This window comes from Anser cygnoides, chromosome 4 (genome assembly GCF_040182565.1).
Source record: "Anser cygnoides isolate HZ-2024a breed goose chromosome 4, Taihu_goose_T2T_genome, whole genome shotgun sequence".
Taxonomy (NCBI): Eukaryota; Metazoa; Chordata; class Aves; order Anseriformes; family Anatidae; genus Anser; species Anser cygnoides.
In genome coordinates, this window is record NC_089876.1 from 10,083,217 (window position 1) to 10,098,106 (window position 14,890).

Genomic DNA, 14,890 nt, shown 5'->3' on the forward strand with positions numbered 1-14,890 from the left:
TTGTAAAATTACTTTGATATTTCAAGTTTCTTTGAACCAAGAGAAGCCATGGTAGAAATGTTCCCTGAACACAGAGGGACACACAGCTAAAGAATGAGGAGCAACTTGGACAGAGGACAGATTAATCATTTATACTTGGCATTTATGCAGGTATTAAAGGGACTTGGAGGGTGAAGGAAAGAGACAGATTTTTTTTTAATTTATTTGTTTTTAAGAAATTGGTGCCTTTAGGCTTCTGTGGTCGAAAAAGCACCATTGTATTCATAGTGCAGGCCTTAGTTGACGTGCAAGTAGAAACTGGTGCATATTTTGCTCCCTTTCTGCAACAGAAACAGTTCTGTCTGACTGTGGAGTGCTTGCTTTAGTATTGTTTTGGGGTTTGGGTTGGTAGTTAGTTTCCTGGTCTCCTTGGAATTTTTAAATGTATTCTCAATTTATCGGTGAATGTTAGTGTTTTATCTTTATACTCTATTTGCCAAGCCTTTTCCTGAAACGCTTCCACAAAAAGTCATCTGCACATGACTTTGTTTTGCTGACACTGAGCAGAGAAAGAGCTTGCAGTCATACGTGGATAATTGAGGTGGGTTTCATACTACAAACGTCAATGGTTTGTTAGCTTTTAACTAGATTTTTGGGGGTGCATAATTTATTCATTAGGTGGTACAATGTTTTTGATGGCTGCTTTTTTTTGTTGTTGTTGTTGTATTAGGATTTAGCAATAATTCAGGGTCTGTTCTTGTGGAATTATTTACAAAATTTAGGTAGCTGTGTATTAAAAAATCGGAAATGGTGTTTGCTGATAGTTTGGTCATGATAAAGTGTGGGGTTATTGAAAGTATTTCTGAAAACCCCTTATGTTTTCCAGTGGTGTTTTTTTTTTTTTTTTTTTTTTTCCCTGTAGGCTATTGGTAATGGAATTAGAGGGACAACATAGCTTTAAAGAAAGTATGAGTTGGAATGCTAATTGTGGAAGGTTTATGGTTATATAAGGAGATGTGTTGGTTTATGTCAGAAGTAGGTTGAAGGATTTTAGAAAAGTAAAATGACAGAATAGATGAATATATAATTATATACAAGAAAAACTCTTGGCCACATCTTTGAGTAACTGGGGGTGTTTGAGTTAATAAAAGAAGTTAAAAAAAAAAAGACAGCAAACCCACCCTCTTAGTGGCTGTTTTACTGAAATAGTGTGTTTGCAGTTTTCTGCTAAAAAAGGTACTTTCGTAAAGGAAATTTAGCTCTGGAGGGTGGAGGGAAAGTTTTAAATCTTTCCTTCTGAAGAAGATAGCGAGAAGATAATGAAAACTTTTTATGTTTACCAAGGGCATTCTATAATCTACCGGAATGCTTTCAGATTAGTGTTTAATTTTTTTATTTTCTATGATCCCGAGAGATAAAAAGAGGGTAAAGTATAATAACAAGGTCAGTTGGCTGATGAGGATAAGTGAGTATTCAACCAATTGGTCACCCGCTGAGGCCTGCTATTAACAGTTAAAGAGGCTTCACAGATGGGGCTGGGATGCTGTGTGTTGTTTGCATGCATGGAGCAGTGCGATTAGTAATAAAACTAGGATGGAGAAGAATAATATGCCTCCATGGTTGTGGGTGAATGGATGGAATAGAAGATAAAAAAAGCATCATTATGGTTTGATACGGTTTGGAGAAGTTACTAGATGGTTTGCAAGCATAAAGTTTATGTGTTCCCTAGGAGGTTGTACAAGGTTAGGGCAAGGTTTATAAAGGCAAGGATAACGAAGAGGAAGCCTAGGGTACTGTTGCAGAAGGTACTGGTAGAGTAAAGGTGGTTTGGATTTTTATCAGGTTTTGAATTATTTCCAAAAAGGTTGCTGGAGCCACTTTCATGGGGAAAAACTAGGTCTAGTAAGCTAAGATCTGAAATGGTAAATGGTAGGAGGAATTGGAAGATGAAGTACATGAGCATGTCATTGTCAGCTGAGAACTCACCTCTGATTCACTGCACTAAGACACGTAGCAGATGGTGGACAGGAGACTAGTGACAACTGTGGCTTCACAAAGCAATATTTATAAGGTACTGTTTATGGAGATGATGAATGTGAGCAGAGACAGAGGGGCTACTCTGATATGTCTGGTTTCTTTGCAGAGTTAAGAATTATAATAAAGATCTTGGCTTTTATAGAGGAAAATGCAAGTGAAGAAGGGAGCACCATTTGCATGGAGGTTGTGAATCAGTCATTTACAGTGGGCATAGCAAATCTGTGCTACAGAGGAGAAAGCTAATGAGCTATGCTATCAGTGGTATAGGGTATCGCAAAGATTAACTTTACGAAGATCAAGTGATAAGGCAAATACCAAGGACTAGGCAAAAATTTCTGAGGAGACAGGAGTAGGTTGGAGATCAACAGAGAACTTTATTTTTTACAAATAAATGTATTTTTCAGATGTTGGTGGGCATTGAAATTTCTACGGTACCTTCTGTGTGCCTGCATTGGTGCCTTTTTAGTTGATTAGTCTTGTCATAATCCTAGTATAAGATAATATGATCAATATTAGCAGCTGATAATAGGAAGCAGCTGCTTAGTCCTTACTCTTATGATAGGTGGTTAAGGGGAAGATGCAGGAAGATGCAGAATTGTGGTAGAGCTCAGAAGCTTTCAGCTCACCCCTTGGATTCCTGCAGGGATCTCCACTGCAGTGTTTGCCTCTTCTATTGCCTGCTTTCTCCCACCGGGCCACTCTGGGTGCTTCAGGTGCTTCAGAGACCCCCCTCTTATTGCTTGCTCTCTAAGGAGCAACTGCTCATCTACTGGCCATTATTAAGTGCCAGAGAGTCTTTTTCTGTCCAGACCATATAGATTTCTGAATTTAAACCTTTATATAGAAAGACTCAACTTCCTCAGAAGGTAGATTTATACATTAGGTTTTATAAAAATAAAATAAAAAACCTTCAGTTTTATCTCAGTTGATCTAAGTATTTGCAAGTGCAAGATTACAAAAATAAGCTGAAAGACAAGTATGTTAAACAATAAGTCCAGCTGCAGCAAATGGCGTGTACAATCCTTAAGTTAGGGTGAAACTTAAAAAGATCTTTTGTGCTATATAAATCACTCTGTTTTTCCAGTCCTCGATCCATTCTTGTTTCACATGGTAAGTTTCTATTAAATTTAATTCATTACAAAGGGATGCCAATTTTTCTACATTGCTGCATCATTTTTGGCTCAGAGAGATTGTTTTTGTGTTTCATAATCAGGCTGTGGTTTCAGTGGGTATTTTTTTCAGTGTTAGGTGCTGTCAGACTGGAGGTTTTATTGCTATTCAACAAACTGGAAAGCAGCACATAATATGAATCAATAATTTGTTATAAATTTGTTATAAGCATTGTTTTTTGTTGTATTAAATCATAAGCCCAAATAGAAATATTGAGGTGTAGGTAAATATTATAAATATATGATAGAATTACATGGAAATATGAATTCCCTTATACTTCTGTTGTGTTTTATATTCATTAATTTGCAAACTCTGAAAGTGACAGTAGTTGTTGTTATTCTTACTTTTGGAGACAGGGATTAGTGCATAGCAAAATGAAGCAGACTGCTTGAAGCCAGGGACAGCCTAGTCCTGGGGCTGCTGCCCCTGTGCATTAGACTTCATATTCTCTTCATGATAGTGTGGAAAAGATGGCAACTGCTTTCTGTGCCCACCTGGCACCTTCTTAGTTATTTACAGAGATTTTCAATGGAACAAGGAGGGAGAGTTTGTTCTGAAGAAGAACCAGACTTTCTTTTGGGAGGGTGACGAAGAACAGTGCCAGGTTAATACAGGTCCTTCATAGCTCTCAGCATGGTGTTTGCTTCACTTCACCCAGCCAAGTCTGCCTTGTGGCTCTCAAAACACCCGAGAGTTCTTCAGTTTTTATACAATGAAGTGAAATGCCTGTATGAGCAATCTGTACAAATGCTGGAGACTCTTTTATGTCACACATTCATTTAACCTGGGAACTCACAGCTACCCAGGAAAGGAGACTGAGGAACCTCTAGGTGGATCAAGAAAAGACAAGCCCTTCTGCAGGCATCCAATGAATCTGAGCTCATATTGAAATGAAACTTGACTGTAAAGGACTCCTTGGGAAGCAACAATGCTGAGGCAGTATAAGCAATAAATTTATGCTGAGGCATAAAACTTCATCGTTCATTGCTATTCATCTTCGTTGTTAATAGATGAAACATGACATTTAAATATAAATTGATAGATGCACTGCAAAGTTTTCAGACAGGTATGAATGCCCTGTCTTGCAAACAATTTGCTGTCTAGTGAGTGCCAAACCGCTCACTCTGCCCAGCACAGGGGTAGTAGAGCATGCATTTGGCTCTGGGGCTTCCTGAGACACTTAAACAGTAGTGGGCATATGCTCCAGGAAAGCTCCGGATGGATGATGTTCTAATTCTACCAAGGTTTTGCTTTTCTATGATTTCTAAAGATCTCTTCTGTCTGGATAATTGATATTTAAGACACCGGAAAAGACATCTTGTAAGGGCAAGTTAAAGCAGAGAGGGGACTTTTGTCCTCTTACCTCTCTCCCTTCCTGCCACGAGCTCACATAGAATGAAACTCATCTAACATTATCTTTGATAAAAGCATTATAGGTTGCTCATGGATAGAATAAAGCATTACTGAATGAAATGGTTACTTAAAGCTATCCTGCCCCAGGTTCAGGACCACCATAGGAAAAAAAAATTACTAACAGAATGAAACAACATAGGTATATCTGAAAGAAAAATACAGTCAAAGGTCAAAAACGTTAAGAAAATTGTTGATGAGATATTTGGGAAAAAATCTGAAAGTTATATTGTTTTCAACAGAAAGGCTTCCAAAAGAAACTCTCAAAAATATTCAGGTGTGTAACTACAGAACCTGATACAAGGTCTGGTGACAAAAAGGTCTTGTTAAATGTTCTCAGGAAGTTATCAGTTAGAACTGGTTGGATAACTGCTATTTTTGGTTGCTTTTAATTTTAGGACCCGAAACTTCTTTTTACTGGAAAATTAAAAAGCAATGAATTGGTGTGACATGCTGATGAAACATGCCACAATAACACAATAAGAATGTTTTATGTGAGTTGTTTAAACCTCTTGGATTTTCAAAATATAACAGGAAATTATTTTAAAATTTTAATGATTTTTTTTTTTCCTGAAAAGAAACAGTGATGATAGTGGTATGGGTCTGCAGAGTAAATTGGATCTAGGTTTTCATCAAACTGAAGTTTCATCTGAAACTTCAGGCCTCTTCTACTCTAAGGCTGATTGGCAGTACTTCAGGGAAGTGAATGAACAAGAAAAATACGTATATTATGCTCTCCATTACTTTCTTCCACATAGGAAAATAAATACATTTCAGAGTTATGGGAAGTTGCAGAAGCTATAAAGCATTCAGAAGGAACAACTCCCAGTCAGAGCAATCCATTAAGAACTGCTGAAAGCAGACCACCTACACACCATTTCTGACAGAGGCAAAAGGAGATTTTTCAGTTCTAGTTCTAAAAAGACTATTAGAAGCCAAAGATCTATAAGACTACATTCATTCCAGAATACATTTCTGAGAACTGTTTTTCCTGAATTATAGGTATAAAATGTACTAAACTTTGTGAATACTTCCTAGTGGCCTTAGATACATAATGAGCTGTGATGGGGGTGCTGTGGTGGTAATGCAAGCCAGTAATGCAAGGAAACAACAACTCCGTTAACCCAGATGCTTCTCCACAAGATGTGAGATTAAGTTACTTTACTCCTGTGCCAAAAATACCCTTTAGAAAACCAAAACCAAAGAAAAAGTGTCTGAGAGATATTACTGTGCCTCTCAACAAGTGCAATATGTAATCCAAACTTCTTAGAGGAGGAAACATGAGGGATGATTTAGAAAGGGGCCAAATTCTTCCAGTTATAACTTTCTGGCAGCTTTAGCAATGACTGGCAGACATGCAGAAACATAGATGCATTGGATTTTAAGCCTGACAAGGTTGAGCACAACTTGTAAACACCATCTGCAAGATGTCCAAACCATTGGTTTTGGAGAATATGGCCCCAGTTCTGCACTGAAGCAGAATCTCGTTTCATCCTCATAAAAGCAAGCAACTCTAAATCGTTTCTGAATGTAATAAATACACCACAAATAAAAACAGCACCTGGCATTTCCTTGGATAAATGAAAGAATTTTGCATGCAGCATGATGGTGGTATTTTCGTGACACTGTTTCAAGCAAACAAAGCAGCTTAACTTGCAACTTGCCCAGAAAATAAATGGCAGGTTGCCAAGAAATGGGTACTATTGCTAACAGTACAAATGGAAGACAAAATCTTTCCTGTGAGCTCTGAGATTATGGCTGTTAAAATATTCGTTTGATTGAATGTAATATTCCCCTGTTATTGAAATAAAGGGAGCTTGATTTAAGGGGTGGGTGGGAGGAGGAAACGTAGGCTCGCCATCTCAGGTGCTTTTGTTAGGTAGGCCAAGCTAGAAAGACGATTTTGCCAACTATTTCTATGCTGACTCATGTACATTCTTCCACCAAACTTCTTGACGTCCAGCTCCCATATTTATGCCATATGCTTGCTTGTGGTTTTGAGGTCTGTTGCTACACTGAAAACTTGTAAGGATAATTGACATCAGCAGTTTGCTGCGGCAATTCACTGTTTCGGTGCTGGTTGCATGCCCCGGTTTGCATGTCACCTTATTCGGTCAAAATAAACAGATCTTTGGCAGTAGTTGTTCACACTGTGCAGTGTGATTGATCATCCTCATAATGTGTTTTTCAACACTCAGGCAGTATCGTGATGCTTATATATTTCAGCATGTTTATAATTTTGCAAGAAGTTTCCACTAGCCTTGCAGATGTCAAGGATAAGTCATACTGGCATGGCTGGGATAAGAAACCCTGTCAGGCTTGGTCACAATTAATACTCTTTGTATATTGGATGGTTTTGCATTTCCTTTGGGATACTCTGAGCCATGTTTTGAAGTGTAGACTTTCTGCTCAGTGTAGCTATTTGTATACAAATACATCCCCATATGCTTTTCAGCCATAATGCTGGTACGTGCTGTTGGTAGATCTTGGCAGCTCAGTACACGGGTCATGGAATAAGTATGTGTCAGACCTATCTGAAGAAATAACTCATGTGCAGGTGACAAAGAAATGGGGTTAGAATATGAAAATTCAACCTGCTGGTTTCGTTTTTGTAAAATTGATTTTTCCAATATGTATCTACCTAAAAATATGTATAATATATATGGGTTTGGTACATATATGTATGGGTATGTATGAGGCCAAAAAGGAAGTATTTTACAAAACAAGACTTTTAAGCACTTTCTGGCAGGGCAGGATTGTTTTCACTAATTTACAACACTGATGTCTCTCTCTGAACTGGTTGACTTAAGCTCCCTTTATTTTTAATGAAGATTCAGTCAACATAGTCAAGGGCATATATCAAGACTCATCACATCTCAGAAAAGTCACCTCAAACAAGCTAGATCAGTTTGGTGCTAGAAATGCTTGTTTCTCTTAATTGAAACGGGAATCTCCAGTGATGAGCTCAGCCGTGTCTAAAATTAGACAGGATGAATCCCAGCCATATTGCTGACTTCACTGCAGATTGCTGACTAAAATCCTCCGTACACAGCAAAAATTTTAGGTCTAATTCTCTGCCTGTTTAATAGTTATTTGTGCACACATAAAACGAGGCTAACTCACTACTCTTATTACACGGAAGTTTTAAATGCTTTTTAAAAATAAGAGTAAAAATCCTAATTTGATATAACAAATTCCTGGGAAAGATGAAAGGCACTACAGGGTTGGGCCCACTGGTTCTCCTCTAGGACCTCAGATGTGAAATAAGTGTTTAACAGGTAATTAGAACCAAATCCTGACCAGTCTCCTATGCTTTGCCAGCTCCTTTCCAAGTGTGCTATCGTGGCAATGGCACAGGGTACAGAGGCATCAACAACATGACTGTTTCTGGACACAGCTGCTTGCCCTGGAATTCAGACTTACTCTACCAAGAGCTTCATATCAACGGTGTTGAGGAAGCAGTACAGCTAGGCTTGGGGCCCTTCTCTTACTGCAGGTGAGGAACGTTCTCATTTGCCCTGTATTTCTAAACCATAAGGTGGATGTATTGTGGGAGCATGTTTGGAAGGGAGAAAGGGCAGGAATATCAAAGCAGATGGCACCTTGTCTTGGACTGACTTAGCAGGCTGAAACAAGAGATGTAAGCCTGCAGAAGGCAAGATCTGGTAGATAGGCTAGATCAAAACTTGGATCTGTCAAGAGAAGCTTAGACACAATCTAATGTTGGAAAATCCTGGTTCTTTTTCTCCTGGGATTTTTTTTGTTTTCAAATGAGACTTTTTTTTTTTTTATGAGACTATTATTCAAACGATAGTGCAAAAATTTTGAGATTGTTCATAAATGATTATCCAAAAGGAGATAAAAACGCACTGTTCAAACTGAAATGGTTAACCTTTATTTCAAATATTTAAATTGTGAAATATTTAATATAAAGGAAAACATTTTTAAGAGTGAAAAGTTATTTAAAAATGAAAAAAATCAAAGCTGCTGTACTTCAATAATGCTGAAATGGGATGTCAAAATTCTTTCTTATATTTCTTCCAAAATGAAATTACTGCAAAGTAAAATTTTGGCATTTCAATTTTGATTGAACCATATGTACAATAAACTACATTTCTGCTCAAGTTTTCTGTTCATTTATAATGAAAATATTTGTAGTATATAGGCTTTCTCCTCAGTCATGTTATGTTCCCCTGTCTCTGATTTCTTCATGAGATCAATGGCTATCCATAAATAAAATAAATGTTTCAGTTTAGACACAATCCTGGAGCTGAGCAAAAGGAAGAAACACCAAACTTTAGATGCATAGCCATAAATTGCTGGTTGATTTCTAGGATTTTGTTTTTCTTTTAATTAATTTTTTGAATGGAAGTTAGACAAGTATTTCAGGAAGATTGGAATGCACTGCACTTCCTGATTTGTTTGGTGATAAAAAGCATGTATGCACGCTCAAAGTATCTCTTCTTCTCTATCTAAAACAAATTAATAACCAGTTCCTAAACCCTCCCTTAATCCAAATTGGCTTGCTTTCCAAGGCTTGATCCTGATTCAAGTTCTTAAGTATGAGATTTATGGTGTCCTAGCACATCATGGCAATTTATTCAGCATTTATTTTGTGCTTTGATAAATCTCGATCCCTTCAAATTTACATCATTTAAGCACAATATTCACTTGCAGGTTTGAAATGCAAAGAATAAAATGGTGTAGGAGCTGATGTGTTCATGTTCTGTAGAGCTGAGAAAAAAGCTTTTCACTTTTTTTTGTCAGCTTGTTATAATTTCTTGGGATATCTCTGCTGCACTATATAATCCTGCAGATATCTTCTTCTTCAAATAGTCTAATTTAGAAACATTGTTGGCGGAAGATGACTCAACCTGTGTTGCTTCTTCAGTTCTGAAAATTTGAAAGTGCTTTAATCTTTTTTTGAATAGCAGTCAGGTTAAAAAGAAAAAAATATTGAAGAACCTTAAAATAATACATAATGCTTTTGATAAATCCAACTGAAATTAGAATTATGATTTATCCAGAGCCCTGAATTATCTTGTCTATTTTTCTTGGCCTACTAAAGATCTTTCTGGGTCTTCAAAGTTTCACTACATTCTTGGAGGAGTAAACTGGGCAAATTTCTGGTTACTTAAGTAACATTGATCATTGATAAAGACAATTATATGGTACTATGGAGAAATCCTAGTGGAATCTACCCCAAATCTGTTTAACATCAGAATAAAAAAGGACTAAATTGACTGTGATATCTCTCTCCCCCCCCTCCCCCTTTCTTTCTGAGGAGCATAGTATTTTCTCGAGGTAGTCTTTCATTTCCTCAGACTCTCTCCAGGGAATGTGAACTTGAGCATCTCAAATTCGTTTTTGCTAGCTATTCTTGTTATGGATTTTCTATGAATCTACCTGTGGTGGAATTTCCTTGCTTAAAAAATTCATCTAAAAAAAGGAATCTCTCCCATGGGACTTAGTCCTGAAAATAGCTGCGCTGGTATCTGTTGAAGCACTTCAGTGTGGGCTGTATTTAAACCAAGTGAACATGCTCATGCATCTGAATACTTGTAGGCAAATTCTACAGATGTTTAGTCATGTGGCTGTATTTTAGTTCCTAAAGAGCTTTATTTTTTACTAGCTTTAAGCATAAAGAACCCTACTGAAAGGCTACTAACCCATTTAAGAGTTAGCAGGTGCTTCAGCACTTTGTTAGATGGCTCAAACCCAAGAGTCCTATCCTCTGCATGGTGCAAGAGGAAAATGCAGAAAATGTCCAGGCAGCTTGGAACAACACTGGTTAATGCTTGCAATTTGTTCTCCCCCTAATTAATTAGAAATCCAGATGAAGATGAGAAGCCATGGTGTTACATCATGAAGGACAACAGTTTGTCTTGGGAGTATTGTAGAATTCCATCCTGTGGTATGTAGAAGTTCTCTTAAAATCCATGTTATGAATTAATGAAGAAAGAGTTATTGATACTAGAACAAGCTTTCATTATATAATTTTGAATGTCCTACTGTTCCAAGGAGTATAGAATATTTTACTGTTTGCAGTAAATCCAATGAAAACAACAAGTTTATTTTGCATTTTTTGGAGTCGTGATACAATCTGTGATTTTTGCCCTACAATAGTGTATATAAGCAGTGTCACACTACTGCTTTCCTCTGCAATCATCCTGATATGAACAGAATTTCTGCTAGAACATGCAAGACATCAGAAATAAATGATGCTTTGTTGCAAATGTGAAGCAGGCTCAGAGAGGTGAACGAGCCTCTGAGCAAATAGAGGACTGGATCTTGAAGACATATGACACAGTATTTAATTCTGAAAACTAAAAATTCTGTTTCTCCTCTAAATTAAACAGTTGTTAATATTAAAGCTATATTAAATTCTTGCTAATGTTCAAGCTGACCTTTAGAACAGAGATTTAATCTGAAGTCAATTTACAAAATGGTTCTTTTATTCTCCATTTATGGTTCCAATACATTTGATTGATGACATTAATACAAGCATACTAGTCCTTGCTGTTAGAATGGCAGTGGCAAAGCTCCAGAATCTGAACACGATGATGCGATGTATTATGCATTGTGTTGGGCCTCTTCCATCACTAAAGGTTATATCTGTACTGGTAAATGAAACAGCGTCCAGGAATTTTTCAAGGCACAGTTAATTTACACTAGTACATGTGTAGCCAGACCATTGGGAATAGGCATAGCATTCAGTCTTGCAGCTTTCCTGAGGAACTGAATGAGATTCATTTGTATGTGAACATTTAATGATAATTAAACTCCTTTAAAAGTTCTAGTCCTTAGAAATCACAAGATTTAGTCTGATGCCATTTCCCTTTATATCTTAGAAAGCAGGGAAAGGAGGCCACCAGTTCCAGACCAGATTGATACTTTTGCAGTTGCCAGAAGACCATGTGGAAGAAGACACAAAAAAAGAAGTTTTGTAAGACCTAGGATTATTGGGGGATCTTCATCTTTGCCTGGATCTCATCCCTGGACAGCAGCAATATATATTGGAGGGAGCTTCTGTGGTGGAACCCTTATTCAGACATGCTGGGTTGTGTCAGCAGCACACTGCTTTGCTAACAGGTAAACTCACACCCCATTAGTGTGACAGTGTGACAGTAGGTCTTCTCCTCCTCATTGTCACTGTGTGCTTGTGTATCATGACAAACTTGCATTGAAACAGATGAGAAAGAAAATGAGATTACAAAAGGCAAATATTTCACAGGGATTTGCTGGTAATTTGAGTGCAGTCCATAAACTAACAAATAGCATGGAGTCCTTTTGTCCCACAGGCCCATATCTGGTTCCCTACAGAGTCTCAAAGATGCTAAATGACCTGACTTAAGTAACAAGGTAGCCCTGAGTGTAAGGACAGGAGGACAAGGAATGGAGCTTGCACATGCAGTTATTTGCAGGGGGATAGGAGTAATTTCTCTTCTCAGTTACCTTTTTGCAAGTTTATGCCTGCTTTGAGGTGTAAGAGAGATGACTACGCTCATTATTGTGTTTTGTTCAAAAAGGCTGAAACAGCCAAGTAATGATTTATTAAAGGCAATAAATTACTGTTTGACACAAATAGAGTAGGCTGAGCTTTACAAAAATCCAAAGGGAAGAACTGAACTGCTGTTAAATTTTTGAAGCATATTTCCTTGAGGGGTGAATTGGTTGTGTTTTTTTTTTTTTTTTTCCCCTCCAGCTGCAGGGCACCGGGGAAAATATTGACTATAGGATGGTCTTACTTTATTCTAAATATTTAATTTTCCACAAATGCTGAACACTTTTCCTGATTTTGGTTTGATCACATTGATGGTAAAAATATTACATCATTTCATACCCATTGTTCCTTTGCATAGTAAAGAAGCCAAGAGAAACAGAAAACCTCGTGCCAGAATACATGCACTGATAGCTTGTAGAGCTAATAATACCATTGTGAATGCTGTACTGAAGCATTTGGAGCTCGATCCACAACGCATTTGTTTTTCAAATGTTGTGAAATAGCTACTAACTTTGGCAGCTATTCAGGACATTTCCACCCACTTCCAGCTGGTGGTTTGGTACATACAGATTTTCCATAATTGCTGCATTGTAATTTGCACTCTTCCGTATGTTTAGTACCTCTAAGTTAGCCACAATTTCAACTGTTTTCCACTAGGCGACAATAGATACTTATGCAGCTAGCTAGCTTTTTTATTTTTTCCCTTTTCTGTACCCTCTCACTTTTTATTTCTTTTCCTGAATAAATCACCTGTAAGTCACAGTGGAACCATTTAGTGCTTTTAAAATCTTTTCTAAATACTGTCCTGGGAAGCAAACTTCCACTCTGTTTTACATGCCCCAGATCTGATTTTCAAAGGGATTGGTTTACTACTGCAAGAACACTGAGAAAATCCTGGCCTTACATACTGGCTGAAGCATTTTTTTTTTTATCATTTTCTTGTCTTCCAGATGAAAAAAAAAAAAACACAAAAACAAACACACAACTAAACAAACCCCAAACTTTGAGCTTCATTAACCATACTCATAGTAATTATTGCAGGGTAGCTGCCTGCTCTCTGCACTGCAATTAGTCAGAATCTCTCTCCCCTAGCTGTTGATGAATGCTTTGTGCTCAGTACTGGAGAAGGATCTGCAGTGCTTTTATACTGGATCTGTGCATGATAGATATTTTCCACTTCTGCACTGGATAACAAAAAATCTGAGTTCCCCATGTTGAAGACACCAGCTTAATTCATTGTAGACTCATGCATGTGCAAATTAAACTGCTTTTAAAGCATGAGTGAAATTTGAGTTCAATTGCTTTCAAAGCTAGAGAATTTATTGTCTTTCCAAACACTTCTTGATTTTTCACAGTTTTCCCATTCTTCACAACTTTTGTACTGGTTCTTATTAGTTCTCTGGCATAGGACACTGGACATGAGAAGACTGTGGTAAACAATCAGTAAGACAGTGTGAATTACAAAACTTATATTCTCTGAGTGTGTTTTTTCCCATTAGATCACTCTGCTTTTGGACCTTCCTCCATCAGATTGCTTTTGATTCTAGATGACAGATTAAACATGGATCAATCTAATCTCAGAACAGAAGTGGTGATAGTTATTAGGTGGAAGCTGCGCAGATGCTCCTGAATTGTCAGTTTGCCAACACCTCTAAAATCTTGATCTATACCTATATAATATTTTTAAGAGTTTAATTACCCAGAGAAATGAGATATCCACCTCTGACTTGTTCTTTGGTCCTCAGTTATTTTGGTACTCATTGGTAAAGTCTGGTCAAGGTTGACCCAGTTAAGTTCATATAACTAGAAGTGGTTGCAGACCCTGAAGATGCTTGTGGCCAGACAACAGTTGGGCAGCAGTGCATGTGGCTTGTCTTTTCCTTCTGTCAAAGAGCAACAGCCTTTAATGAGGTTAATTAGGACCCACAGAGCACGGGACTCCCTGTGACATTAGTCATCTTTTTCCTGGCCCACAGTAGGTAAGAAGCCTGGGTGACAGACAGATCAAGGCATAATGAGAGGGTAAATAACGGGCATGGTGGGGATCTCAGTTTATTAACAGTTCATGGCTCACACAGCCATTGGAAATGGGTTTTTATTTGTCCTTCTAATCACAGAATTGCTTGTTCTCTCTTTTGTACTACAGTCCTCTAAAATCCACTATTACAGTAGTTCTGGGTCAGCATATATTTAATACAACAACTGATGTAACACAAACATTTGAAATAGAGAAATACGTCTTGCATCCTCAGTATTCTGTGTTCAGCCCTACTGAACATGATATTGGTGAGTATTTTTGTTCTTACAGTTTTATTTCCTGTTTAGCTGACTTAGTTTCAGCCTTAGCTGATCTGTTGAAAGCTGCCTTCATAGTGGAAGGATCACAGATGTTAGGAGAGGCTTCTGAGAACAGAGGGTTCTTAGTTCTACCAGAGTTATAACAGCAACTGAAAGCTAGACAAATTCAGATGAGAAATAAATTGCAAATTTTCAATAATTATGATAATTACCCTTTGGAGCAATTTACCTAGATGTGTGGCAGATTCATCATCACTTCAAGTCTTCATGCGATTAGGCATTTTTTTCAACCAAACCCGAAACTGTGGGCTTGAAGCAGGAATTACTTGGTAAAATTTTATTGTCTGTATTGTATAGAGCATCTGACTAGATGAATATAATAGCCCCATCTGCTCCAAAAAATCTGTTACTAAGAATCATTTTTTACACTAAGGAGATAGATTTAAATATCAGCTGTCTTATCAGTCAAAAGTTAAATGCCCTTCTGACTGA

The 14,890-nt window shown here is 37.5% G+C and overlaps 1 protein-coding gene across 4 annotated transcripts in view; it reads left to right on the forward strand.

The window, feature by feature from the left end:
- The window catches only part of HGFAC (HGF activator), a 48,750-nt gene that overhangs the window by 27,306 nt on the left and 6,554 nt on the right, over nucleotides 1-14,890 (forward strand). For all 4 annotated transcript variants that reach the window (XM_066996526.1, XM_066996525.1, XM_013179011.3 and 1 more), the window contains 4 exons: nucleotides 7,918-8,092; nucleotides 10,425-10,510; nucleotides 11,448-11,688; nucleotides 14,247-14,386. In XM_066996526.1, the coding sequence (XP_066852627.1) occupies nucleotides 7,918-8,092; nucleotides 10,425-10,510; nucleotides 11,448-11,688; nucleotides 14,247-14,386 (642 nt within the window). The remainder of the gene's footprint in view (nucleotides 1-7,917; nucleotides 8,093-10,424; nucleotides 10,511-11,447; nucleotides 11,689-14,246; nucleotides 14,387-14,890) is intronic.